Below are 25810 nucleotides of genomic sequence, written 5' to 3' on the forward strand. Positions count from 1 at the left end.
AGACACAAAAACCCTTAATGATATTTTAGTAAACTGAATCCAGAAACAGATAAAAATCATCATACACCACCATAAAGTGCAGTTTATCCTAGGAATTCAAGGTTGTTTTAATGTTTGAAAATCAATTAATATCATATTGCTTATTAATAGATTAAAGGATTAAACCACACGTTTTTCTCACCAGAGACAGAAAAAGCATTTGAAAAAGTTCAACATTATTCATGGATTTTTCAAATGTTGACAAATTAGGTCTAGAAGTGAACTTACTCAGCATTAGCTAATAAGGACAGCTGTGAAAACCCTATGGGTAATATACTTTAATGTTGAAAGACTTAATACTTTTCCTCCTAAGTACAAGGAAAAGATGTTTGCTTCTGCCACCCTCTTCAGTATTGTATTGGAGAATTTAGATGGTGCACTAAAGGGGGAGGGGGAAGTTGCAGATTGGAAAGGAAGACATACAGATGTCTTAAGATGACACGATCCTGTATGGTCAAAATCACCAAAGAAATACTAGAACTAAATAATTTGAACATGTTTGCAGGCTACAAGATCAATATACAGAATTCAGTCATACATCTATATACTGGCAATGAAATATCTAAAAATGAAATTAAGAAAATTTAATTCATAGTAGCATCAAAGAGAATCAAATATTTATAAACAAACTAATGAAACATTTTGAAGACTTTTGCATTGAAAATGACAAAATATTGCTCAGAGAAATTTTAAGAGATCTAAATCAATGCGGGCTCTGCTCTGCTCATGGTTTGTCAAGATGGCAGCTCTCCAAGAGTTGATGCATAAATTCTGTGCAATCGCTGTCAAAATCCCAATGCACTTTTCTGCAGAAACTGACAATAAGAAATGTTTGTTTTCACTAGTAAATTTTTTAAAAAGTAATTTAAAGTAGCAACAAGCTATTTTCCAACTAATACATAGGAAGGAATCCATAAAGGCCAGGAAACAGGCAGTGATGTGTATTTCTGACAGGAGTGTAGGTTATATAACCCTTCTGAAGGGTTGGTTCAACATTGTGTTTATCATTTGCCTCTTCTACTTCTAGGACTTTATCTTTTAGGACTACAAAGTGTGTTCAAGGATGTTTATTCTGGTGTTATTTATTAAGAAGAAAAATTGGAAAACTGTCCAAAAAGATGGAGAAAATGTACAAATTGATACCAAAAAAAAGTTAAGATAAAGAAGTCTGGGAATTGTGTGGAAAAACTGAAAGCCCTGGAGATAATGTCATCTTAGGAACCATTAAATTAAGGACCCTACTCAGCCACAGAATGAGACTGCCATGAAATAAGGAAAGCCAGGGATGAAAGATAGTATTTGTGGAATTGATTCTGGAACCTCTAATTGGTCCACTTCATATATGTGACTCTTCTGCTCTGTGCCGGGCCTGAGGTCTGTCTTCTGTCTTCCTTCACCAATCCTGCCAGACCCTTTTGACTCTCCCACTTCTTGACGTTAAGAGTTCGTGTATGTTTAGGCATCTAGGATTCTAGGTATCGTAGCTCTGTGGGCTGGTTAAATGATCTGATGCAAAGCCCTACTTGGTGCGTGCCTCTGGGGTCCCCTTTCTCCCTCACTAACCTGCACCTGTGTCCGGTCACTGTGAGCAGCCCTTACTAGGCCTGGTCTGTCCAGTGAGGCAGTATTCAGACTCCTTCAAGATAATAGTGATGGCAACCGATAAGCAGGAATTTATCTCAATTGTCTTCTGTTGAAGAAATGCTCTTCAGTGGTTTCTGTAGTGAATAGTTTTGCCAGGTGCAGTTGAGTTTCTGAAATAGAGAAAGCACCTTTGTTGTGAGTATAATAAAAACACACACACTTATAATGGAATTCTTACAGTTAGGCTCATTCACAAATCAAATAATTCCTACAGAGCAAATCTATCGAACATTGAATAAACTATGTTGAAACATGGTAAATTATAATCCTCTATTCCAGATTATCAGTTGATTCTAAAAGAAAATCAGCAGACTCATTATTTAGAGAATCATAATGCTTTCAGATTTTCCACAATCTATATTAACAGTCTTTCTTTTCTCTTGTTGTTTTGAACTGCTGTTTTCCCTTCTTACCAAAATCTTTTGTGTAGAAGCCAGCAGAGCTTAGGGCATCTTTTCCATTTGGAAACTGCTGCAGACAGCAGACAATGGGATTTGAATTAAAAAATAAAAGCTTTGAGTTTGTTTTTGAATGTGAATTGCTGTTTCAAAAATGAGGGCCATGAGAGAAAATGGAACAGATTTAAACTTAAAAAAAATAGCTTCACACTGTTTCTTTCATTTTGAAGAACTTTTTTTTTTACCTCATTTAAAATTGCTTAACCTAATTTTTACGCCAATGCACAAATCCTCTGTGTTAGCTGTCAGCAATTAGTTGTGTAAAACATACATCTTTTAATTGTGAAAATTTAACACTCTGATAGAATTATTTCTGTATATATGTATATAGTCATATTTTTAAAGGAATGGTGTTCATATTTATGTATTCTCTGTGAAACAAATAAATGGCTGAAAAAGATAGCTATATTTTTGAAGTACTGGCAGCAATTCCAAAGTGAAACTTATTCATCCTGTGAACTGACTGCATGAATGTCAGCTAACTGGTTTCTCCTGGGGCTTCCTCTAGCCAACTCACTTTTGTAGTTAATTTTTCTCCTCTTGAAAATACACCCTCATTAAATGGCATTTGCTGCTAAATATCTGGCTTTCAATTTTATTTCGTTCTCTTTGTAATCGTTAGCTACATGATATTAGCTTTACACTCGGAAAACCACTGGTTTGCCATGAAAACAAAATTCTAAACACCACTGTTAATTAGTGACGTTTCTTCTGGCTCTAGTAAAATTGAAACTGGTTAGCTGTTTTGTACATTCTTAGAGATTATATGTTTAGTTCATCATCCAGTTATTGCTATTGAATTAATGAAAAAAAATTCTAGAGTTACCAGGAGAGAAGAATGCCATCTGGATATTTCTGTGCCAGTAAGTGTCGATGGATAACAAACAGACTTAAAGAAGGAGAGAATCCGTGTGCAGACCATTCACTGTGACTTACACCTCAGTGCTCTTGTTCTTAAGGGTCAGCTGCTTCTTGCATTTTAAATACGTTTCTTAGACCAGGTTTAAGATGATAGATTCAATATAAATGCAAGCATTTTCTCTCGGCTATTTTTTTTTTATGACAATGAAGAAATCTCTCTACCCTTTTAACATTTGGAATTTTGTCTTTACATGAGCTTAGGTAGCAGAGGTAAAATTCAGAATTCTATTGAAACTAGAGGCCCAGTGTGCACGAAATCATGCTCGAGTAGCTCGCTTCTGCTTGCCTAAGCTGGCCGCCCTGCCCTCTGCCACTCGTAGCTCTCCGTCACTAGTAGCTCCCCACCTGCCGTGAGAGCCGCTGCTTGTTTGGTCGTGACGGCGTTACGGCATCACGGCCACGGGCCTTTTATATAAGAGATGTTTCAATATTGTGATAATCGATTCCAAATGACAGCATCCAAAGAATATCTACAAGTATTTGGCTTTGATAAACAAAATTAAAGAACCCCCCCAAACACAAATTATTAAAAGAAATCTTAACTTTTATCCTTAAATGCTTAATAGAGTAAGTAGTAAGTGAAACTTTTTCCTAATAATATTCATCAATGACTAATCTCTTTTGCTGAAGAAAAATAAGTCAAAAACATCTCTAAGAACATTGGACCAGAAAAACATGTCATTCTTCCTGTATTTTGCATATTTTAATGGTTATCAATTGTGAAAATAGTAACATTATTTTTTTTTAATACTTCAATTGTTTTAATGACTTACCGGCCAAGGATTCAACACACTTGATTTATTCTTCCTTTCATTTATCAAAAATTTATGAATGCTTGCCATACAACAACTCAGCCATTGTTGTAGATTCTGGGACTTTAAAGATTAAAACATGTTGGTGGCTTGTTGATGGACCAATGCATGAAAGTATATGATTAGAATAGGAGGTATAGCTGGTGGAATAAGTAGGTCATTAAGAGATAACAGAGGAGGTATCCATGTGAGTTATGCATTTATTCACAATTATGGCTTCTTTGTGTAACTAAATTTCTCAAATGTTTACTTGCTAAAATATTATTGGTAATTAATTTAACAAGGTCACCTATTAGATCGAATATACAATTCATTTTTATTTCTATATACGGGTAACCAACAAATAAAAAACAAACTTTGAAAAAGGCATCATAGTATCAGGAAGCTTCACTTATCTATGAATAAATCTGACAAAATAGGTGCAAGGCCTTTATTTTAGAAACTAGAAAATATTATTGAGAGAAACCAAAGGAGACCTACATAAATTGAGGGATGTGACATGTGTGTGTGGATTTGAAGAGTCAATGTTATACTAATGTCACTCCACACAATTCTAAAAATCAAAACATTAGCAGTGCTTCTGGGGAGGGAGGGAGGGAAACTGACAAGCTGATTCTAAAATGTGTATGAAGACCCACCCCACCCACCCTCCCCTCCCCCACACCCCTGCCCCTGCCCTTCCTGAGGGCAGCAGCCATGGCCAAGAAAGAGATAAGCGCTAGCCACACGGGGCTCCGCCTGGGCTAGTGGCACCGACTTGGACTTGGGTCCGATGTGGCATTTGAAGAAAGAAGGCGTGGGTCAATAATCAACCCGCACTTACTCCTCCAAACTGCTGACACGACTCTCACGCTTCTCAACGCAGCCAGCTGCCTGCAGGGACGGCCAGCTCTGTGAGACCTGCCAGGGAAGGGATGGCCGGCCGAGGGGTCGAGGGCACCGAGGGAAAAATCCCTCCTGTCGATGTTCCATGGCCGGAAACTACCCTTGGCTGCTGCTGTGTCCTTTCCAGGCAAATCCCGCAGCCATGCGCCCCGCTCCACCAAAACCACTGAGGTTTTCTTTGCTGAGAAGACTCCATGGCTCCCCGAATTCCCCCCAAGTCCCCGTGCGCCCAGCCTCCCGCCCACGGGGACCAGAAGAAACCCCTTTCTCAGCACTAGAAGAATATTTGGAACAGCGAGGGCGCGCTGCTGCCTTCTCAGGGGTCTTCTTGTGAAGTGTCTGAGAGGCCACCGTGGCTGGAGCGCTGGCTGGGCAGTCAGGGACCAAGATGAGGAACGACTGTTGGCAAGAGGAGGCATCACAACCCCCAAATGGGGAGGACAGTTCATGAGGAAATACACTTGCCTGTGAGGGTGAGGCTGGCACTGGGAGGGTGAAAAGGGGCTAAGCTTTCTTATAGCTACAGTTTAGCTGTAACAGAGTAGCCCTAGCTCTTGGAGGAAAAGCCGGTGCTCTCTGTATGTGACTGTTGGTTTCCTCGCACTGTGCACACTTTCATACAGAACCAGCTGGAGAGTCCTCCCTTAGATATTTATTCCGCTCGCTAGTACTGAAGCAACAATAAAAAGATGCCTTTAACAAAAATAAAAAAAATAAATACAATGTGTATGAAGATGCAGAGGCCTAAGCACAGCTGTGGCAGCCTGGGAGAGCGTACACCCCAGGTCCGAGACTAAGTACGCGGTAGTAATGAACACAGTATGGTTTGGGCAGGAGGGTGACCACTGTTACAGAAGAAAACAAACAAAAATAGACACATCTATGATCAGTCTGATTCCTGTCAAAGAAAGTATTGCGGTGCATCAGGGAAAGAATGATCACTTAATAAACACTGTCGATTGGATGGCCACATGGAAATATGGGGATTTTGCCTCTTATCTCACTCCATTCACAGAATGAATTCTAGGATTGTAGATATACAGAGATAGGTAAAACAATAAAACTTGCAGAAGGAAATGCAAAAGCATTTTTGATAATTGGAACTACTAGGCAAGGATTTTCAAAATAGAAAACAGAAAGACATAAAAATAATATTGTTAAATGTAAATTCATTAAAAAACAGGAGACCGGTAGAAAATGAAAAGGCAACCTCAGAGTGGGAGAGGATATTTGCAATCCAGATATTGAACAAGAAGTTCACATCCAGCATAGCTAAAAGTGCTACAAATCAATAACAAAAGGACAGGCCTTAGACATATTGGCAGTCTTATATAAATTAATGATCTCTCACAAAAGAACTCTAGATATAATCGATTATTGTGTTCATTGATTTTCATTGTTAAGGATATTAGTTTTCAGTCTTTAAAACACAGAAATAATGATCTTTCTGCTAGCCTATCCACCTACCCACCTACCCACCTACCTACCTACCTACCTACCTACCTACCTACCTATCTCTACATATATCTGGAAATATTTGAAGGACAATTTCTTATAATTTATCTAAATATGTATTAAATGCATGAAAATGTATTTTGAATTTGGATACAATTGTATATTAGTATTTGTATAATATAAATTGTATATGTCAAGTTACTCAGAATATAATAACATGGATCCTGTACTAGAGAAAGAGCAATAACTTATTATGACCATATTCGACAGAGACTGCCAGATGTTGGCCCAATATTCATTTGTACTTTTAGGGCAACATTAGACACAGCTTTAAAACTGCAGTCTCTGACCTTGTAGGTGGAGCTTGCCTTTTATTAATATTGTTCCAGTGAATCAGATGCAAAGGGCATCATTAATTTGCTACTGACAGGTTCTGCAGCAAAGCCCTTAAAAGGGTATTTGACTCAGCTGATAGGGGCCCTTGGCCCTATCCCGTCCCCTTCCCCCTCTGCCCTTTCCTTCCCAGATGTTCAGAGCTGCAGAAACATTTCACAATCATTACGGGAAGGTTGGATGGCAGAGACCTTAACCCTGACATCTTTGAACTGCCAATATAGCAGCCTATTTTTGAACTTTTCGTTACGTGAGGAAAACATAAAGGGCCTGTGTTGTTTAAGCTGTGGACACTTGGGTGTTCTTTTACATGTAGCTGAAGTAATGCCTGAGTCACCCTCTAAGGAAGCTGCAGCACCCTCTTTACCTCGTTGTTACTGCTTTAAACACCAGCCATTCACAGAAATGCATCCAAGCCCTTTGCTGCTCCTAATTTGACCACCACGTTTTACTCTGAGGTTTTTGGAAGCCAGAGTTACACAATAAAAGGAGTGTGGTGTTATTTGTTTTAAACACTTGGAAGTTGAATGGAATATGGAATGATGTATGATAACGCAGAATCTCTTGTATCTATGGCAACTGAGAACTCTGTGTTTCTATACAGCTTTGAGTATTTTACAAGAATTGTTTTTTTATTATTTTGTTAAATTGTGGAATAAGAATGGAGTGGGCTCTTGCATTCTCGGTCAGTATAACCTAAAATAACACATTTCATTACCTTATAATATCAGTTATTTATTTTGAATTTTTCTTAATGTTTAGGTATAAAAAGTCTTTTCATGTGCTTTCAATTGTTTGCTATTTTGATTACAGAAGACTAGAGGCCCGGTGCACGAATCCGTGCACGGGTGGGGTCTGGCTGGCCCATCCTGATTGGGGTTTGGAGAGGCTGATCGGGAGCAGGGCCAGCCAGGGGGAGGGGCTGCAGGCAGTTGGTCGGCTGGCCCTGCCCGCTGGTTCAACTCCCAGTTGAACTCCCGGTTGGTCGAACGCCCAGTCAAGGGGACAATTTGCATATTAGCCTTTTATTATATAGGATAATTCTGTTTTTTTGATAGAAGATATTCTATTGTACAAACTTTGAGTATAGAAAACTCTTCATTTTTATTTTAAGTATTTAATATTTGAAATATTTAAATATTTATTATTTATTTTACTATTCAATCTGTGCTGAAGAAACATAAGAACCAAAAATCAATTTCATATAAAGATCTCTCTTAAAAGTACTAAATAAACCATGTCTTCCCACCTTGATTTATCTTCTCTTTTTTCTTTCCCTCTTGCTTTTGGCTGCCCTTTCATTCATCCTTAAGAATTGAATACAGCATAACAAGGCAATTAGTTAATAATTAAGATTCAAGAGAAAGAATTATATCCTAGTTCCTTTTACTAGGGAGGGAGCACAGGATCTAGATGAGTAAACGAAGCTCAAACCTTCGAAGCATTTCCATAGTACAGAGAAAAACAGTGTCCTAGAGAAATACAGATGTCAAGTCCTGGAGCCCAGAGAGGACGACACATTCCTATCAGTTGGAAGGATTATAGAAACCTCAGAGGGGAGAAGAGACATGAGTCAACTTTCAAGATGGACTGTTTGGAAGAGGAAACACATGAAGGGACACGCCTGATAGTGGGAGATCCAAGATTGCCATGGATTGTTTGGGAAACGCCAATGTTGTTGGAGTGTAGGGAGGGTAGATTTCCGAGGCCAAATTAAAAAGCCACCTGCTTGAGGTTGAATGTGAAAAGCACTGAACGAGAGCCTGTAACCCACATCTTGAGTTAGAAACCAACAAAAATGAAGTGGGCTTGACTGTGCTTCCTTAAATAGCTTCTTAGTAAATTCATTTTTTATCACAATACTGATTATCTATGGGCCAACAATCATAGAACTTAGTCAATTACATATTAACTTTTTATTTTCTCAAACAATTAAAATATACCAAAATAACAGGTGTATCTTTTATTACTTTTATCATCTTTAAATGCATCATTATGATTGGTGAGGTATTTAAAATTTGTCATTTTAGTGAATGGACAAATAAAAACATGGAATATAAATTTTTCAAAATTTGATGTTTGATTTTTTAATTTTGTAGATGGAAAAAGTGGAAGCAGATCTTACTAGATCTAAGTCTCTTCGTGAGAAACAGTCAAAGGAGTTTTTATGGCAGATGGAGGATGTCAAGCAAAGATATGAACAGCAGGTAGGTCCTTCATTTTGGTGATGCCATTTAATTCTTAAGGCACGTATAAACTCTTCTAAATACCTCTTTATATCACAAAATCGCTGTACCTGAAAATATTACTAGAACATTATTACCAATATATATGAAATATTTAAAATATTTGTTTCAATGAAATCCAGAAACATCTTCAGCCTTAGTGTTAATAAAAATTCAAATTAGAATTGACAGTGTACCATCGAAAGTTGGCAAAAGTTTAGAAAAATTGGTCTTTTCATAAGTTGCTAGTGGCATTATAAATTATGCAGCCTTTTGGGAAGGATTTTGGTTGTACCCTTCAAGAGTTATAAGAAATGTTTATAGCTTCTGGCCCAGTTATCCTCAACCTTGAAAATCAGACAGAAGTATTTAAACAGTGATGTTAATTATTTGTCAGATGATGGAATCATGGATGATTTTTTTCTATACCTCCCACTTTCCATAGTGTGACAGTGTCAGCTCCTTTTTAGTGTGACAGTTGTTTTTTAGTGTACAGATACATGCATATAAATTTGTTTGAAAGAATTTTAAGCTTCAAAGGCTTTTCTCAGAATGATAAACTTAAAAATCTACCAAACTTTTGTCTTTTATAGTCTTGGTCAAAAATAATTAATAAGGAAAATCAATTCCTTAAATAATTTCTACTATTAATAGAAATTAGACCCTATTGCCTCAATTTTTCTGTATTTAATTTTCATGAGAAAGAGATAAGTGATATAAATGTTACACAAATGTATAACAGGAATTAAAAAAACCCACCCTGGGATCGCTCAGGTCAGTGCAGGGTGCACCCATTTTTATCCTTCCTGTGCCCGGAGGCCTGTGCATTTGAATCATTGTTGAGTTGAAGACTCCAGGCATAAACTAACTCAGAAGACATAAAGGCAGGAGTGTGAGCTAGTAGATTTTAGAAAAATATATGTCCATATGATAATATACAAAACTTAAAAACTTTTTTTTTAGCAGAAAATTCTGTTAACTGCAACAGTATTCCCCAATGTTAAGGTTTGTTTTATTTTTACTGTGAAAGTTTATCAGGAGAAAGGATAGGCCTGTGGTAGTGGTCCTTACAAGCCAGCACACATTCTTTAAAAATGAAGCTGATTAGTGTCCAGCTGATGTGGCTCAGTGGTTGGGCGTTGACCTATGAACCAGGAGGTCATGGTTTGATTCCTGGTCAGGGCATATGCCCATGTTGCGGGCTCAATTCCCAGTAGGGGGCATATAGGGGGCAGCTTATCAATTATTCTCTCTTATCATTGATGTTTCTATCTCTCACTCTCCCTTCCTCTCTGAAATAATAAAAAATATGTATTTTTTAAATGAAGCCAATTAAGCTCATTTCCTTCTTTGATCAGGGGGGCCAGGCTGATGGAAGGGGAAAGAGGAGTAGATGTACTATATCTGGATCTCACTGAGCCACCTGACAAGGTCCTTCATGAAGGAAATAGAGGAATAGGGTTTAGATGATGGTAAATGCCTGTGGTTAGGTGTGTTTGAAGGGCCATCTCTGAATGACAAGTATCCACTTGAGGTGGAATTTCTACATGTGTCAGTCACTGGATGATGACACAGAAATAAAATTTCCTTCTTGGAGTTTAAACAGCTGAAAGTAAGATGATGAAATTTATTGGGATTGAATATAAAATCCCATGCTTCAGTTTAGAAGATCATCTGTGCAGAAAGTATGTGGAGGGGAAGGTGTAAGGGATGTGAGTGGTGGGACAATGGGATAAAAGAGGTGAGAGACATGGTAATATACTAGTGTCCTGGTGCACAGATTCATGCACATTGAAAGGAAATTAATTAGAAGGTGGCTAGTGGGGCAGGATTGGGCAAGGCAGGCCGGACACGCCCTGGAGCCAACCTCCCATAGTCCCTCCTGGCCGGCTGCACCTGGGGTGAGCTGTGGCTTGAAGGGCGTCTGTGGAGTGAGTGGGGTCCCTCTGGCAGGTGGGGTCTCTCGGCCTGGCCAGCAGGGAACGGGCTGAAATTGGCTCTCTGACATCCCCCGAGGGGTCCTGGAGTGTGAGAGGGCACTCTGCAAAGTTGCTGTCGTAGAGGGTGTGGAATGCCAATGCAAGTGTGCAGTAAACCAGATTGTGGGCCGACATGTCCCAGCAACAACATAACCCACGGCCAAAGGTGGAATTGCGTGGCCCTGCAAGGAATCGGGCTCCATCCTCTCTGGGTTTGGGGTACATCACCCAAGAACTGCTGCTGCCAAGTCACTGCAGCTCAGCAGCTCCTGCATTTAGTGTCTTCCCCCTGGTGGTCATTGTGTGTCATAGCTACCAGTCGGATGGACACTTAGCATATTAGCCTTTTATATATATTTTATGTATATTTTATTTATATATATATATATCAGGTTGTAAGAAGAAGAAATCAGTTCTGGTTGTCCATTTTACATAGGACACTGACTCAGACATGTTCAAAGGATTGCTCCACTGTCTAGAAAGGTTTGGAACTATGCCAGGGGAAAATTTAAAGGAATAGGATATTTAGCCAAGAGAAGATGAGACTAAGGAGAATTGCATATTTGTTTTTAAATTCAAGTCTATAATTGAGGAAGGTGTTACATTTGGGCTGTGTATAATAATCATAACAGCTAACAGTCAGTAGAACCTTCCTTATCTGGGCCAGGTACCGTTTCTACATGCTCTCTACGACCTGAGCACTTCCCATCGCACAGTAGTCTATGGAGCAGGTGCCGCTATCTATTGTCTCCATATTTTAGTAACCAGCCATGAGTCCCGCGCAATAAATAGATGATGGAATCTGAACCTGAACCTGAACCAGGCTCTTCATCTTCACTCATGCATCTGGGAAGCAGAGGCTGAGCCAGTGTGCAGATGGACTGTGAGGAGTATTTCTAGCAATTCTTTCCTGAGAACCACTCAAGTGGAGCTATTTGGCCCATGAGCAAGTAGGTTTCCCCACCTGAGTGTGGAAGTAGCAGCCGGAGTGTTGTGGAGGGATGTGCACATTGAAGGGGACGTCCTATGCCAGGGTCAACAACGTTCACATTCTGGGCCTTTGCCTGACCAGACCTCAGCCCCTGTGCATGTCTGACAGATGCAGGCATCGCTCATTCCACCACCGACTCCCCATTGGCCCCCTTTCCAGGTGGACTGTCTTCTCTCTGGGCTTCCCACGACCTTCTCAGCTGCCGGCCAAGTGCACGTGTGACCACTTTTCTGTTATCTAGTCTTCCTTTTCTCTAAAATATGAAAATCTGAAGTGGTCAAATCTTAAATGGTCATAGCATTTCCAACTGCAGGGGTATTGAGATGCCGATCCCCCAGGCTTCTCATATGGGCGCTGGTCCCTGGGGCGGTGAGCCAGTGCCCAGTGATGGGAAGCTGCATTCCTTTCCTGGAGGGTGGCATTCACATGATTATTTGTGGGAAAGCGAATAGTTTTACTATTGAGGTAACATTCTTTTTAAAACAAACATAGACTTTCCTGTTTTGTAAAATGCAAAGTTCTCATGAATTTTTCAGATAAAATAGGGCATTTCAAAGAAACTTCCAGCTTGCCCTCAGATCCCCCAGGGGGGTACCATTCATTTTCACCGCTGCTAGGGATGCTTTGGTGGAAAAGTTTTAGAAGCACTCATCCGGTTTTATCCTCATATTTTATGAGGAAATTGACATCCAGAGAAATGAATGACTTGTGTCTTCTGGGCCTACGTTTCTTTATTCAGTTTTAATTTTTGTGCCCCTCTCTATAGAAAGTATCATGCCAGGAATTATAATGAAGTGAAAAAAGCAAAGTGGTATTTAAAAATATTTTAGCCAAAATGCAGGCATAAAGTGTGCAGATGTGTAGAGAGAAACATCAAACACATGGGATAAACACTCACATAAATATCCTGTAAAGCCCAAGCTTTCATCAAGATTTCCTGTTTCTTTCCTGTATAACCCATTGGAACAAAAGGACAATTCTGATTGTCTTTTCACAAACCTCATTCACTTTGGAGACAAACAACAAAGCAGGCATGCTGGGATTTCCTGAGCCATGAAGGGGTTTTTTTGTTGTTGTGTGTGTGTTTTTTTGCAATTCCATCACTCTTTAATCTTAGATTTTACATATTCTTTTTTCACTACAGAGCCTTTAAAAGGAAATGTAGTTCAACAGATAAACAAGTGGTGAGATTCTACAGAATAAGTAAATGTTTATTGTTGATTATAAAAACACACCGAAGGGCCAACCCCTTACACATTACCATAAGGTAAAATAAATTAAAATTAAAATATACAGATAAGACACGTTTTTACAAAAAATATTGAACTCTAAGGGGGTGTATTCTTAATTAATGAATTTTCTCAATTTGAGTGGCATGAGTGAACCATCACTAAACTGAGAGGAAAAAGCTTCTTGCCTGTCTAGTGTGGCTCAGTGGTTGAATGTCGACCTATGATCCAGGAGGTCACGGTTGGATTCCTGGTCAGGGCACATGCCAGGGTTGTGGAGGGTGTGCAGGAGGCAGCTGATCAATGATTCTCTCTCATCATTGATGTTTCTATCTCTCTCCCTCTCCCTTTCTCTCTGAAATCAATAAAAATATATTTTTAAAAAAGCTTCTTGAAGCATTTGACTATCTGAATCCTTCTTGGGTGTGTACTTGAAATCTGGCAGATAAAGACACAGTAAATGTAGGAATTTTTTTTTTTTTTTTTAGTTTTAAAAGCTCAGGATAAGTATTGTCACTCGTCACCTACAGGTGCCGGGTAAGCGTTTTTGCAGTGTTAACTGGGAACGGAAACATCATTTCTCAGCTCTCCTTTGCGCTCACTGTTGTGCTCCCAGCCTTCAGCCCTCGGTGCATCCTGAGCTTTGGAGCTTCAGCAGGGTGGGCCCTGGCAGGTGATGGTTGGCTAGAAAGGAAAAGGAATGGAGAAGCAGTATATGCTGGCAGGCCCTGGTTCCATCTCATAGCAGTCAGCACAGCAATATGAACTTTTAAATGAGAGAGCTTGCGTGACTAAAGCGAACTGTTGACTGACAGGTTGCATGCATGGCTCTTTGTGTTGCAGCAGATATCTACGTGGCCACCCACAGATGACAAATTCTATTTCTACTCTTGACACACTGCCGACTTTTTACTTTTTACTTTGTGTGTGTGTGCCTGTTTCTATGAAGAAGTTGTTCTGAACATCAGACCATACTGTGGTATTTTCTGTGCTAAGTTGTACTTTTCCTCTGACTCCAAGATCTCAAAACAAATTGTCCATAAGTTTATCTTTAATGGAGTCCTTATCTCGCATGAAATGTAATGTCCAATAGCACATTTTACATCATATTATTGCAATAAAAAAAATATGCCAACATGTAAGGCCACAAAATCAGTAGTGAAATGCTGCTAACTTTGCAGTGGACTCTGTCCCATTGGAGCTAAATTTCTGGAGCTCTGGAGAATTTGGTAACTTATTTTGACATTTCAAAAGTGCTGTTTTGCAAATGCAGATGGGAAACTGCTCAGAGACATGACCTGATGATCTAAGTTATATTCTTACATGGAAAAGCAGGGTGGGTGTGATGCACTTGTCTTTGAGTATGGATCTTAATGAACTATGTAAAATAGTACTAAATTTCACAAGAAGCAAAATTTGTTCACTGGGAGCCCTTGAATGGGAGGTGGGATGATGTGGAAGAATTACCTGGCAAACCCTATAGACAAGCCCTTATCTTTCAATGGCTAACACTTTAAAGCAAAGTGCCCTTGAACTGTCATTAGTCTGATGTATGTAATTGTTCACAATATTGAACTGACCTTTATCTCTTCTTTAAGTATGAAACACGTTTACAATAGTTTGTGATTTCACTGGGAAGTAATCTTCTCTACTACTATAGTCATCTTGATCCAAAGTGGCGGTGCCAGAACTTCCTTGGCATAGTATTGAGGAAGAGCTCATAATTCTCATGAAAATGAGAATATTAGAATGATTTTTTTTACTTTGGACCAGGAGGGCCTAGACCAGGGGTAGGCAAACTTTTTGACTCGAGGGCCACAATGGGTTCTTAAGCTGGACTGGAGGGATGGATGGAGTTGATGGAGTGTTTGTATGAACTAATATAAATTCAAAGTAAACATCATTACATAAAAGGGTACGGTCTTTTTTTTTTTTTTTTTTTTTTAGTTTTATTCATTTCAAACGGGCCAGATCCGGCCCGCGGGCCGTAGTTTGCCCACAGCTGGCCTAGACAATACCTCCACAAAGGTGCTGAGGAATGTACTCACAGTGGGGATACCAGTATCATCGAATAACTGTGTGCTGGATTCCTCTGTATACGAGGGCCATGTGTTTGAAGGGAGCTGTTGCCATTTGACATGGTAACCTCATACAATAAAGAAAGTAAAATTTAGACCAAAAAAATCTTATAGAGCATCATTTCAGAAATTTCTGTGAGAGATAGATAAATAAAAGGATAATTTTTTAGAAACAGGGGCATGCTGTATTTGCCACTTATTAAAATATTTTTATGTGAAAGTTTAAGAAACAAAGGGAGTTAAAGGAATTTCTGAAATTTACAAAATGTTTCTTTATCGTATAAGAAATTATATCTTAGAACATAAGAAATAAAGATTAAAAATACATTGAGGTTAGAGTCATTTTCAGATTTTATGGTTCAATTTTAAGAACATTAATTCACTCTGTACTATCTACACTAATAAAAGAGAAACATGCAAATTAACCATCACTCCATCACTCTGCTACACCCACCAGCCAATCAGAGCGACTATGCAAATTAACCCAACAAAGATGGTGGTTAATTTGCATACGCAGGCACAGAGTAAAGACTGAAGACGACTGAAGATGGTGGCGGCCACGGAGTTGGAATGAGCAGGAGGCTTGGGTTGCTCCCAGCGACGGAGGAAGCCAAGCTTCCCACCCGCTCTGGGCTCCGCTCAAGGAGGGGTTGAGGGCCTTGGCTCCACTCAAGGAGGGGCTGGGGGCCTGGGTCACCAGGGGAAACCCAGGCTTCCAATCCGCCCTGGCTCCACTCGAGGAGTGGAGGGTGGGGGGGGAGGAGAAAGGAGCCCTAACCAGTTTGGCTCAGTTGATAGAGCATCAGCCTGCGGACTCAAGGGTCCCAGGTTCGATTCCGGTCAAGGGCATGTACCTTGGTTGCGGGCACATCCCCAGTAGGGAGTGTGCAGGAGGCAGCTGATCGATGTTTCTCTCTCATTGATGTTTCTAACTCTCTATCCCTCTCCCTTCCTCTCTGTAAAAATCAATAAAATATATATTTAAAAAAGGAGGGGTTGGGAGCAGCCAGAGCGGAGAAGCCAAGCCTCGCTGCTGTGGCCAGACCAAAGGCCTGGGTCCCAGGTGCTGGAGGAAAACTGGTGCCGGCAGCCAGGGGAAGGAAGGCCTATTGCATGAATCTTCATGCAATGGGCCACTAGTCTATAATAATAAAAGCATAATATGCTAATTACACCCCAAGCTGGGGCTGTGAGGGAATCCTGGGTCCCGGGTGCCTGCTGGAGGCCAGAGGGAAACCCGGGTCTCGGCTGCCAGAGGGAAGCCGGTGCTGGCAGCCAGGGGAAGGAAGGCCTACTCTTGCATGAAATTCGTGAATCGCGCCTCTAGTAAAAAATAAAATTATCGTGCTTACACTTCCACTCCTACCACTCTATTTTGTCAGTTAAAGTATTATTTATATATCACAGAAATTTGTAGCATTTATATTTTGTTCTAAAACCATGATTTCACAGTTACATAGAGGTAATTTTTAAATTTAAATCAATTATATATCTACCACCAGGACTTTTAGCACAGCTTCTTTCATATCTGAGTCCTTTATTTTGATTCATCTATTAACTAATGAGACATCATCATTAAATAGAGTTTTTTTCAGGAAGGGCATATATTTGTTGTATTCACTGCATTTTTGTATGCTTGAGAATCACTATATTTTTGAAAGATAGTTTGGCTGGGAATAAAATTCTCTGGTCATCTTTCTTTCCATAAAGCTTTGTACACGTTGCTCCACTGTCTTGTGGCAACTAATTGTTCTTAAAACAGATTCTTTGTTTACCTCCTGGTTGCCCAAATTTCCTTAAGTGTTTTTATTTTTGTGTATGGGGTTTTTTGTTTGTTTGTTTGTTTTTAGTAGTTTGTGTTTTATAGTCTGAGTTTTTCCATGCTTGAGTTAGTTATAGTATTTTTCAGCCATCTTTTCTCAATCTGACTTGGTATATCAGTACATTGTACTTCTTTGGTACACACATTCATCTCTTCATTTATTTCAGAGAAATTTTCTGACATATCTATGTATACATGGATTTCCTTTTTCTATTTTCTCTCTGTATAATCTTCTGTCTCCTTCATGGGCCTTTACTATGATTAGCTCAAGTCTTCGGTCTGAGTCAATGATTAGATTTTCAGCCATGTTTATTCAGAACTAGAAGCCTGGTGCACGAAATTCGTGAACTGTTAGGGTCCCTAGGCCTGGCTGGCAATCAGGGCCTATCAGGGTCTGCTGGCTACTTGCTGAGGCCTTCTTTCTGGCTTCTGGCTGCCAGCCGGGGCCTTCCTTTGTTCTGCGCCACCCCTGGTGGTCAGTGTGCATCATAGCAAGCAATTGAACTGCTGGTCTTTTGGTCGAACTCCCAAGGGGACACTTTGCATATTAGCCTTTTATATAGATAGATATTGTTGTTTTTACTTTAGAATTAATTTTGTGATGGAGTTATTTTAATCCTTGGTTTGTTGTTTTATCTTTTTATCTTAGAGTTCTCTGTCATCGTACTCATATTCTTAGTAAGTTATCCTATTACTCTAATTGTTTCTGATTTTTAAAGTATGTTTTTCTCCCTTCCTCCTCCTTTCTTTCCTCCTCCTTTTTAGCTCAGTTCATTTTTTCCCCCTGATATAATAAATTTATAGTTGTTTAGACACTTTTTTCCTTCATCTTGCTTGGGCTTAATAGGGGTAGCTCTATCCAAATCTACTACTTGTTCTGTTATAATGCGCATGAATTCTCTTTGATTCCTTTTTTGTCTCTATTTTCAGTCACAGTTTGAGGCCATAGGTATTTTGTTGCATTTACTTTTCTATAGTTTGAGATTATGATAAGGATGGAGGAGGAGAACTTGGTTGGAGCTTTGAGCAACTTTTGTTAGAGAAAATGAGACCTGTTCTTTTAACATTTTATTAATGTCCTACACCAGGTTTTGTGCTCTGTATTGGAGGATTTTTTCTTTTCTTATGGGAACTTTGAAGCTGATAATTCTATCAGGAAGAATAAGCCCCAGTTTTTCACTTTCCTAGCTTAATTCATTTCTTTCAATCAGCCATTTCTACCCCATGCAATTACCCTCCTATTCTCCACCAGGGCACATACATGGGTATTATTTTGCAACAGGGAAAGGGAATGATTAATGTTTAGTCTATTTTCTACAAAACTGGGGTATTAAATAATATTCCCCAGCATTATTTCAGCTTAGCAGCTCTACCTCCAGGGGATGGAGACAAAATAGTAGATCTCACCAAACCATGTCAGAACCTTCTCTTTCCTTTCTTAACCAATACTTTCTGAAATTTATGGCAAAGGTGATATTCATGATAGTTCTCTTTCCTTGTTTGACTGCTGTCAGTGAGTGTGTGTGTGTGTGTTTTAACATTTGTTTTTCTTTTTACAGTTTTCAGCTTTTCCTGCTATCTGTACCCAGGAGTTCCAGTGCCAGGCATGTTCAGTGTGAGGCATAGGTTGCCTTAGACCACAGTTATTCCCTTAGTGCTAAAACCAGTCCAGCAGCAGCTGAGTGACCAGCTTTCAGTGTGATAGGGAAGATTCCTGATTAAGATTCATGTTGTAGCCCAGCCTGTGTTGTTCAGGAGTTGAGCATCAACCTAGGAACCAGGAGGTCATGGTTCAATTCTTGGTGAGGGCACATGCCTGGGTTGCGGACTTGATCCCCTGTGTAGGGTATGCAGGAGGCAGCCAATCAGTGATTCTCTGTCATCATTGATGTTTCTATCTCTTTTTACTTCTTCCTTCCTCTCTGAAATCAATAAAAAAAAATGTTTAAAAAAGATGACTGTTGTACTAGATAGCCTCTAAATCACTCCAAACTCTTCAACTTTTATATTTACATTCACTAGGGCTTTACCCCTTTATACCAAGGCTTGTAGAATACAGATTTTATCATTTAGTTACAGATGAGGTTATTTTAGGTAGTATTTTGCACCATAATTTCTCCTTTTTAATGTGTTAGGTGCATTCTGGAACTTCTGTAATTTGTTTCTGGTTTTAGAATTTCTGACATTGAGGCGTATCATTGGGATGTGTTGGTCTATGTGTTGTGTACTGAGAATTAATGACTTATTTTATCCCCTTTGTCTTTTTCTTTATAAGATTATTAAAAGGCATTCAGGTCATATTTGCTAGTGCTAATTTATTGTAAAACAGCTACCAGGACTTAAATATATATTCCAAGCCCCCCATCAACTTGGATATCTAGCAGTTCCCACTTGGTCTTTCTCTGGGCCTGGAATGTGCTCCTGCTGTTGGCACTCCTGCGAAGCCTTTGTTGGAGTGGGAACATCATCATCATCAGACTGCAGAATGATTTAGTCTGGGATAGAGAGCTGTGCTTGCAGGGGTTTCAGAACTCCAACACTTTACTCTTGAACCTCACTTTCAGAGTGTGTGATGGGTTTCATAGTAGATGAAGCAGGACACTTATCCATCTTCTATTTGACCTACAAAAAGGGTCATTACATGTGAGTCAACCTAGTAGTTTCTAGACAATAAAGCCATTTTCTCACCCAAAGCCCGACCACCACGCCATCAAGCTCAGTAACTCAAGGGACTGCCAGATGCTAGCAGATGTTTGCAAGTGAGGGCTGATCACTTTCCTTGTCCCTGGAAGACATGCCAGTCTGTTTTAGTACCTGTAGAGTGTGCACTACACATATAATTACCTGGTCCACAGTCAGTGCTTTTGGATTAGGGAACTTGAAGCTTTTCCTCCTGTATTACATGGATAACTTTAGCCAGCATTAATTAAGTAGGTTCCTTGGTGATGGTGCATCATATTTCCCCTGTAGTACATATTATAGATTTTGGACCACCTTGACTTAGAGACCACATCGACCACTCAACATTCATCCTTGTGGATGCTATGTACTTTTACATCCTCTACATTTTCCGTGATTTACCACCTCCTGGTCACCACTACCTCCATTAGAAATTGTTGTTGGTCAACCAAAAATGGTATAGTCCAAGGTAAGGAGGATATGCTACTTTCTGTTTACCCTTCAGATGTGCCCATAAGTAAAGGACCAAACTGGAAAATCCAAGAATCCTTTTACCATTTTCTTACCTGAAAGGGACTAGGAACAAGTGAAACCTTGAATTTAATCATAGATCCACCTTCATCATGGCATTTGTGGTTATAAATCTATCATCAAAATGTTTCCAAAACATTAGGGTTTTTCTCCTGGACTCTGCCAGTTATCAGAAGACACAACTGTCAGAGGATACTGACAGTGAAGAAACCTAGGCAAAGATCAGAAAGGGTTCATAACATCTAGAAGTTGGCCAAGCAGTGTTGGATCAAGCAGGCAAGCCTGACTATTTCACTTTAAAAGACCCCAGCAACTTTGAGATTTATTCATTAGCATCACTGAGCAACATGTCATAACAAAATAACAAACAAATTATTTATGAATGTTTATGTTTAGGTTTGAAATTCCATTATCTATTTCATTTGCTCCTGATTTTTTAGAATGAATTCAAAGTTGAATATGGGCAGGGTCATTGATCAGTCTATCAGAAAGAACTCTAAATGACTCAGAAAGTTACTCTGAAAATGCATTATTCCCAGACCCTGGAGCAAGGTGGCACCATTACTACCAACCTCACAGTGATTTCTGGTCATGTGTCTTTTCTTGGGGGAAAAAATTCTTCTGCCTTAATTATAGATCAATTGTTACTTTTCCCTAGAGTATTGTAAAATGTTTTGCTATAAATTTTAAATCATACCCATTCTTATGGTTTTTCTGAGGCGTTTGAGATCTAAGTGGAACTTTCCACCTCCTTCTATTTCCTTTCAGTGTATTACATACTTAAATGATTTTCAGTAAAATTTATAATTTTGTTATAATGATGCTTGATAACATAATGCCGAGTAAAAATAATGTCCAAGAACTAAAAATATCCTAACTCCATAATTCATACACTTGGCTGCCTGAAAAAAAGTACAGTAATATAAATACCTTTTTAAATTCTCTCTTTCGTTGTGATTAACATTGTAGTTGTATGAACTATAGGATAAAACATGTCAATTTATTTTATTTTTTACATATTTTTATTGATTTCAGAGAGGCAGGGAGAGGGAGCTAGAAACATCAATGATGAGAGAGAATCATTGATTGGCTGCCTCCTGCACGCCTCACACTGGGGATCGAGTCCGCAACCTGGGCATGTGCCCTTGACGGGAATCAAACCCGGGACCCTTCAGTCTTCAGGCTGATGCTATATCCACTGAGCAAAACCAGCTAGGGCTCAATTTATTTTAAATAATCAAAGAAACATTTCTTTACTACTTGATAATAGTGTTTTAGGAAAAAAGTGACAGAAGTAGAATAATATTGAAGATTCCTACATTTTAAATAAACATAAATTCACTAGAATGCATCTTTTTATTTATTTATTTATTTATTTATTTATTTATTTATTTATTCTTTTTTTTTTTTTTCTTATGCCCTTGACCGGAATCGAACCTGAGACCCTTCAGTCCACAGGCCGGCGCTCTATCCACTGAACCAAACCAGTCAGGGCTAGAGTGCATCTTTATTCTCAGATACAAAATAATTTTTTTCATATTTTATACATTTTTTTGTTCTGATAAGTGTATATATTCAAGAATTTGAATACTGTTCTTTCTTCTAAATAGCATAATTTATGAGTGGTCAGAAATTTATGGTTGATTTTTCAGTTCGCTAAGAAAGATCATTATCAGAAAAAAATTTGAAACCTGTTGTTTAAATTAAAAGTAAATTTAATTTGTGTTTTGACTCTTAATTTGCAAATAGAGGATAAGACTTCTAAATCTTAAAGGAAAATAACTTCTGAAATTGAGTGCAGCATGTGTGTCTGGAGAAATGAATGCTATAGCTTTAAGATATGGTAGTCTGGTGATTCATTGCACGAAACAAGATCGGTTTGGAGCAGGCTCCTACTGTTAGCTTTTTTGAAGATGGATTCTCACGCCGAAAATAACACAACATATTCTAGATAACAGCAGTTTTTTCCACTGAAATCCACCAAAACTGAAGAAAAATCCAAGTGACTGTTCTTAGCAGCTGTGTGGCCTGGAGTTCACTGGGGAAGCTGGCTTCCTGCAGTCCCCTATTCATCACCTGCTTCAAAGACAGCCTGGCTGGCTATAGTTTGCAGGCCAGGTAGGGTGCCATTGTGCACAGTCTGGGAGGATTAGTATCAAAGCTGCGGCAACCAGGCCCTTGGTCTCCGGCTGCCATTCAGTCTTGCAGGGAGAGGCTCAGACTGGCCAAGGTCACAGTCTCCAGTGTGGAGTGGACTGGGAAAGGATCCTGAGAATAGAATGCTTTTTATGAAATCATGGCGCAAGCTTGCAGCACAGCAGGTGCCCTTCTGGAACACATAACATCTGTTTATGTTGGTATACCGTAGCTGACAATGAGATAATAGAGCTTTGAAATTTATCATTTTATTTTTAAAAAGACAACTGTATATACAATAATCCAGATGCGTATTTAGCTCCGATCTTTTATTTAAAAATCATAAAGAAAACTGACCGATTTAATTGCTGCTCATACGCTTATATATTTAAGCAAAAAGCAAAGCATACGGACTATTAACCATTTATAACCATTGCTGATCAGTAATACCCAAATTCATGGGGAGGAAATACCTAGCATTCAACATAATTTTTTTTTTCAATATTCAGGCATTTGTGTCAACAGATTGCAGAAGGATTTACTGAATATGCCCAACTGTCTTGAATATTAGGAGATTTGGGTAAACCTTCCCCACTCCCCCCCAAAAATGAGAGTATTCAAGGGTGAGGTAATAATGACGCAAAAATAAAATTTTGAACTTGGTCAAATTAGGGAAAAATTAAGCTGTCCATGAGTTGTCATGACGACAAGGATGTTCTGTTGATGAACTGTCCTCCTCATTGTCCAATCAGATAGTAGAGCTGAAGCTGGAGCATGAACAGGAGAAGACGCACCTATTACAGCAGCATAACGCAGAGAAGGATAGCCTAGTCCGAGACCATGAACGGGATATTGAAAACCTGGAAAAACAGCTTCGCGCTGCCAATATGGAGCACGAAAATCAAATTCAAGAGTTCAAGAAACGAGATTCACAGGTAATTACCAATAATATTTGATAAAACGGGCATCTTTTTAAAAAGTCATCAGCGTTTCATGTTTTCTTATTATTCTTGTTGACGCACGCTGTTTGATCATTTGCAAAACTGACATATAAATGTGATTTTTTTTTTGTTTTCTTCCCTCCACCCCCCACCCCCTTGTTTTAAGGATGAATAAGGCTTTAACTACAGAAACCACAGGTAGCCAGATTAAAAATCCCATGGTGTGCTATAACTTGGCCCCTTTTTTATAATCTTGTCTCAATTCCTTTCATGATGGATTTTTTAAAGGTATCTGCCCCTTACCCCTCCCCTCAGCCTTAGCAAATCCCTATGAAATATATCAGCCTCACTCCTTGCTTTTTGTTTTAATCTCTGTAGGTAATCAAGCAGCTGTTTTAATATTTGCTTTTGCTTCCTAGTGTTGCTTTTTTCCCCATTAGACTCTATATCTGATTAGATCCCTCAGATGGTAATTGATAAAAATGACTCCAGCGAAAGGCTATTTCCCATCAGGTCTGTTGCTTTTTCCTTCATGCACATACACATGCCTCCTAGCCTCCATCTCTGTCGTCCCTGTTGGAAGCCATTTGGCAGAATAACCCCCAGCTGTGGTAGCATTTGACTCTTCAGACTTACGGATGAAATGTGCACTGTCAGCATGAAAAATTATCTTTATAAATTTCAGATGAAAAAAATTCTTACTGAGCGTGTGTCTTTGTAGTGCAATACATTCTATAGGGTATACAAGGTGGGGCAAAAGTAGGTTTACAGGAGTTTGTATGGGAAATAACACAGTAATTAATAAATAATAATATAAGAATAACCTGTGTTTTGTGTACTCATAACTAGAAACCTACTTGTGCCCCACCCTGTATATAATCAGAGGCCTTTAGTGTATCCCCTTGAGGTGATTGCTGTGAAATTTTATTGAAGAAAAATTGAAGAGCAATTGATAACAATAAAGAGATCATTTTATTTTCTAATACAACCATATAATATACTAAGCTGAAATAGCTCTTTTCCCATTAAAATCTAACCATATTATCCATACCACACATAAGCTTCTTCCTAGTTATTCTTTCTCCCCAAATAATATAATTTTTGAACAATGAAGTAAACCTTCCATTTGTTTTAATATGTGTTTATACAAATTTATAATTATCTAAACATGAAAATACAACTGATTAAACAAGCTAATTTCTTGAATGGAGGGTGGGAGGCAGTAAAGCAAAGAATGGGAGTTATTGGTTATTTTTCATTTGACCTTGAGTCTTTCACTTTCGGATAATGACTGGGCAATATAGATATACTCAGCACAGCCTTTTTTGTGTGTCAATAATCTACATTTACATGAAAATTATTTTCAACTTGTTTTATGGGGTTTGCTGACTAAGTATGTAGTCATTATAGTAGCCAGAGTATGAGAATACTCAGGTAGTTCCTAGGAAATAAATGGGTATTATATTTCTGCCACCATCCAATTACAGCTTTTATAAAATCTATGCTGATATTTTTATTGTGAGCCGTACAATTTGTTAAGAATATTTTCAAAATTCATTTCTCCTTCAGAGATGATACTAAGTCTACCATTGTCTTGTGTGATGTTAGAGTTGTGAGTCAGTGTGGTGCCTGTGTGCCAAGTAAAATTGAATAATTGATACAATAAAATCCATTAATTTATATCACTTACTACTATTTTAGTGGTGTTGTAGAAAGCCAACACAAGTGGCAGCCAAATTTAGTGGAAATCTTTGTGACTTTGGCATATGTCATATCTGCCATGTATAGGGTGCGGTCCATCCAATGGTAACAAAAGGGAAATTTTAGAATTGTCCCATATAATTAAGGGACAATATAATAAGGTTATTAATTGAATTTCTTCTAATTGAAATATTAAGTATGAGGACCATGTGACTTCTTCAAATGCTATATTATACATAGGATTATGTTTCTCATATTTTGCGTCTTTCTTGAAACAATTGGAATTGCTGTCCTGGGAATGCTAAGAAGCAATGGAAACGGGCTAAATGCATTCTTGATCAAAATGAAAAGGATTACTATATAAGTTACATAATTAGTTAATTTTAGAGAATATGTTTTTTAAAAACTTTATCAATGTTATATTTTTAAAAATCTTATCATATATGCCAAAATGTAATGCTTTGCAATTATTTTTGGTTATTCTTTGAGGCTATTGTTTCAAAGTTTCCTTCAGATAAGTCCTAAATTTCCCAAATATATCTTGTCATGATTGTGCTCTAAATAATCTCATGTATAATGCCTTTTCAGTCCTGAATTCCATTCCTAGATCTCAAAAAGACAAAGTGGGCATATATTTTTTAAAATAGATCTTTTTTCAAGTCACTATTTTGTGGTTTGATGCAGAACAAACACAGGTGTCTTAAATATTGGATTGTCTGATTTTTAATTTTAGTTCCAGAAAGATTTGATTTTCAGTTCACGTTTGGCTGCTTCCGTTAACAATGGAGGCCATTTTGTAGAAAGGACTAGTTGAAATACTGAACCACAGAGGACCCGTGGAATAGCTACGTGGATACTATAGCTTTGTTTGCTGCTTTTCTTCCATCAGAT

General features: G+C 38.6%; 1 protein-coding gene across 4 annotated transcripts in view; it reads left to right on the plus strand.

Moving 5' to 3' along the window:
- Positions 1-25810, plus strand: part of CEP112 (centrosomal protein 112) — a 298077-nt gene that overhangs the window by 113824 nt on the left and 158443 nt on the right. For all 4 annotated transcript variants that reach the window (XM_059670060.1, XM_059670062.1, XM_059670063.1 and 1 more), the window contains 2 exons: positions 8707-8814; positions 23030-23212. In XM_059670060.1, coding sequence (XP_059526043.1) covers positions 8707-8814; positions 23030-23212 — 291 coding nt within the window. The remainder of the gene's footprint in view (positions 1-8706; positions 8815-23029; positions 23213-25810) is intronic.

Source organism: Myotis daubentonii, chromosome 16, assembly GCF_963259705.1.
Source record: "Myotis daubentonii chromosome 16, mMyoDau2.1, whole genome shotgun sequence".
In the NCBI taxonomy this organism is placed as follows: domain Eukaryota; kingdom Metazoa; phylum Chordata; class Mammalia; order Chiroptera; family Vespertilionidae; genus Myotis; species Myotis daubentonii.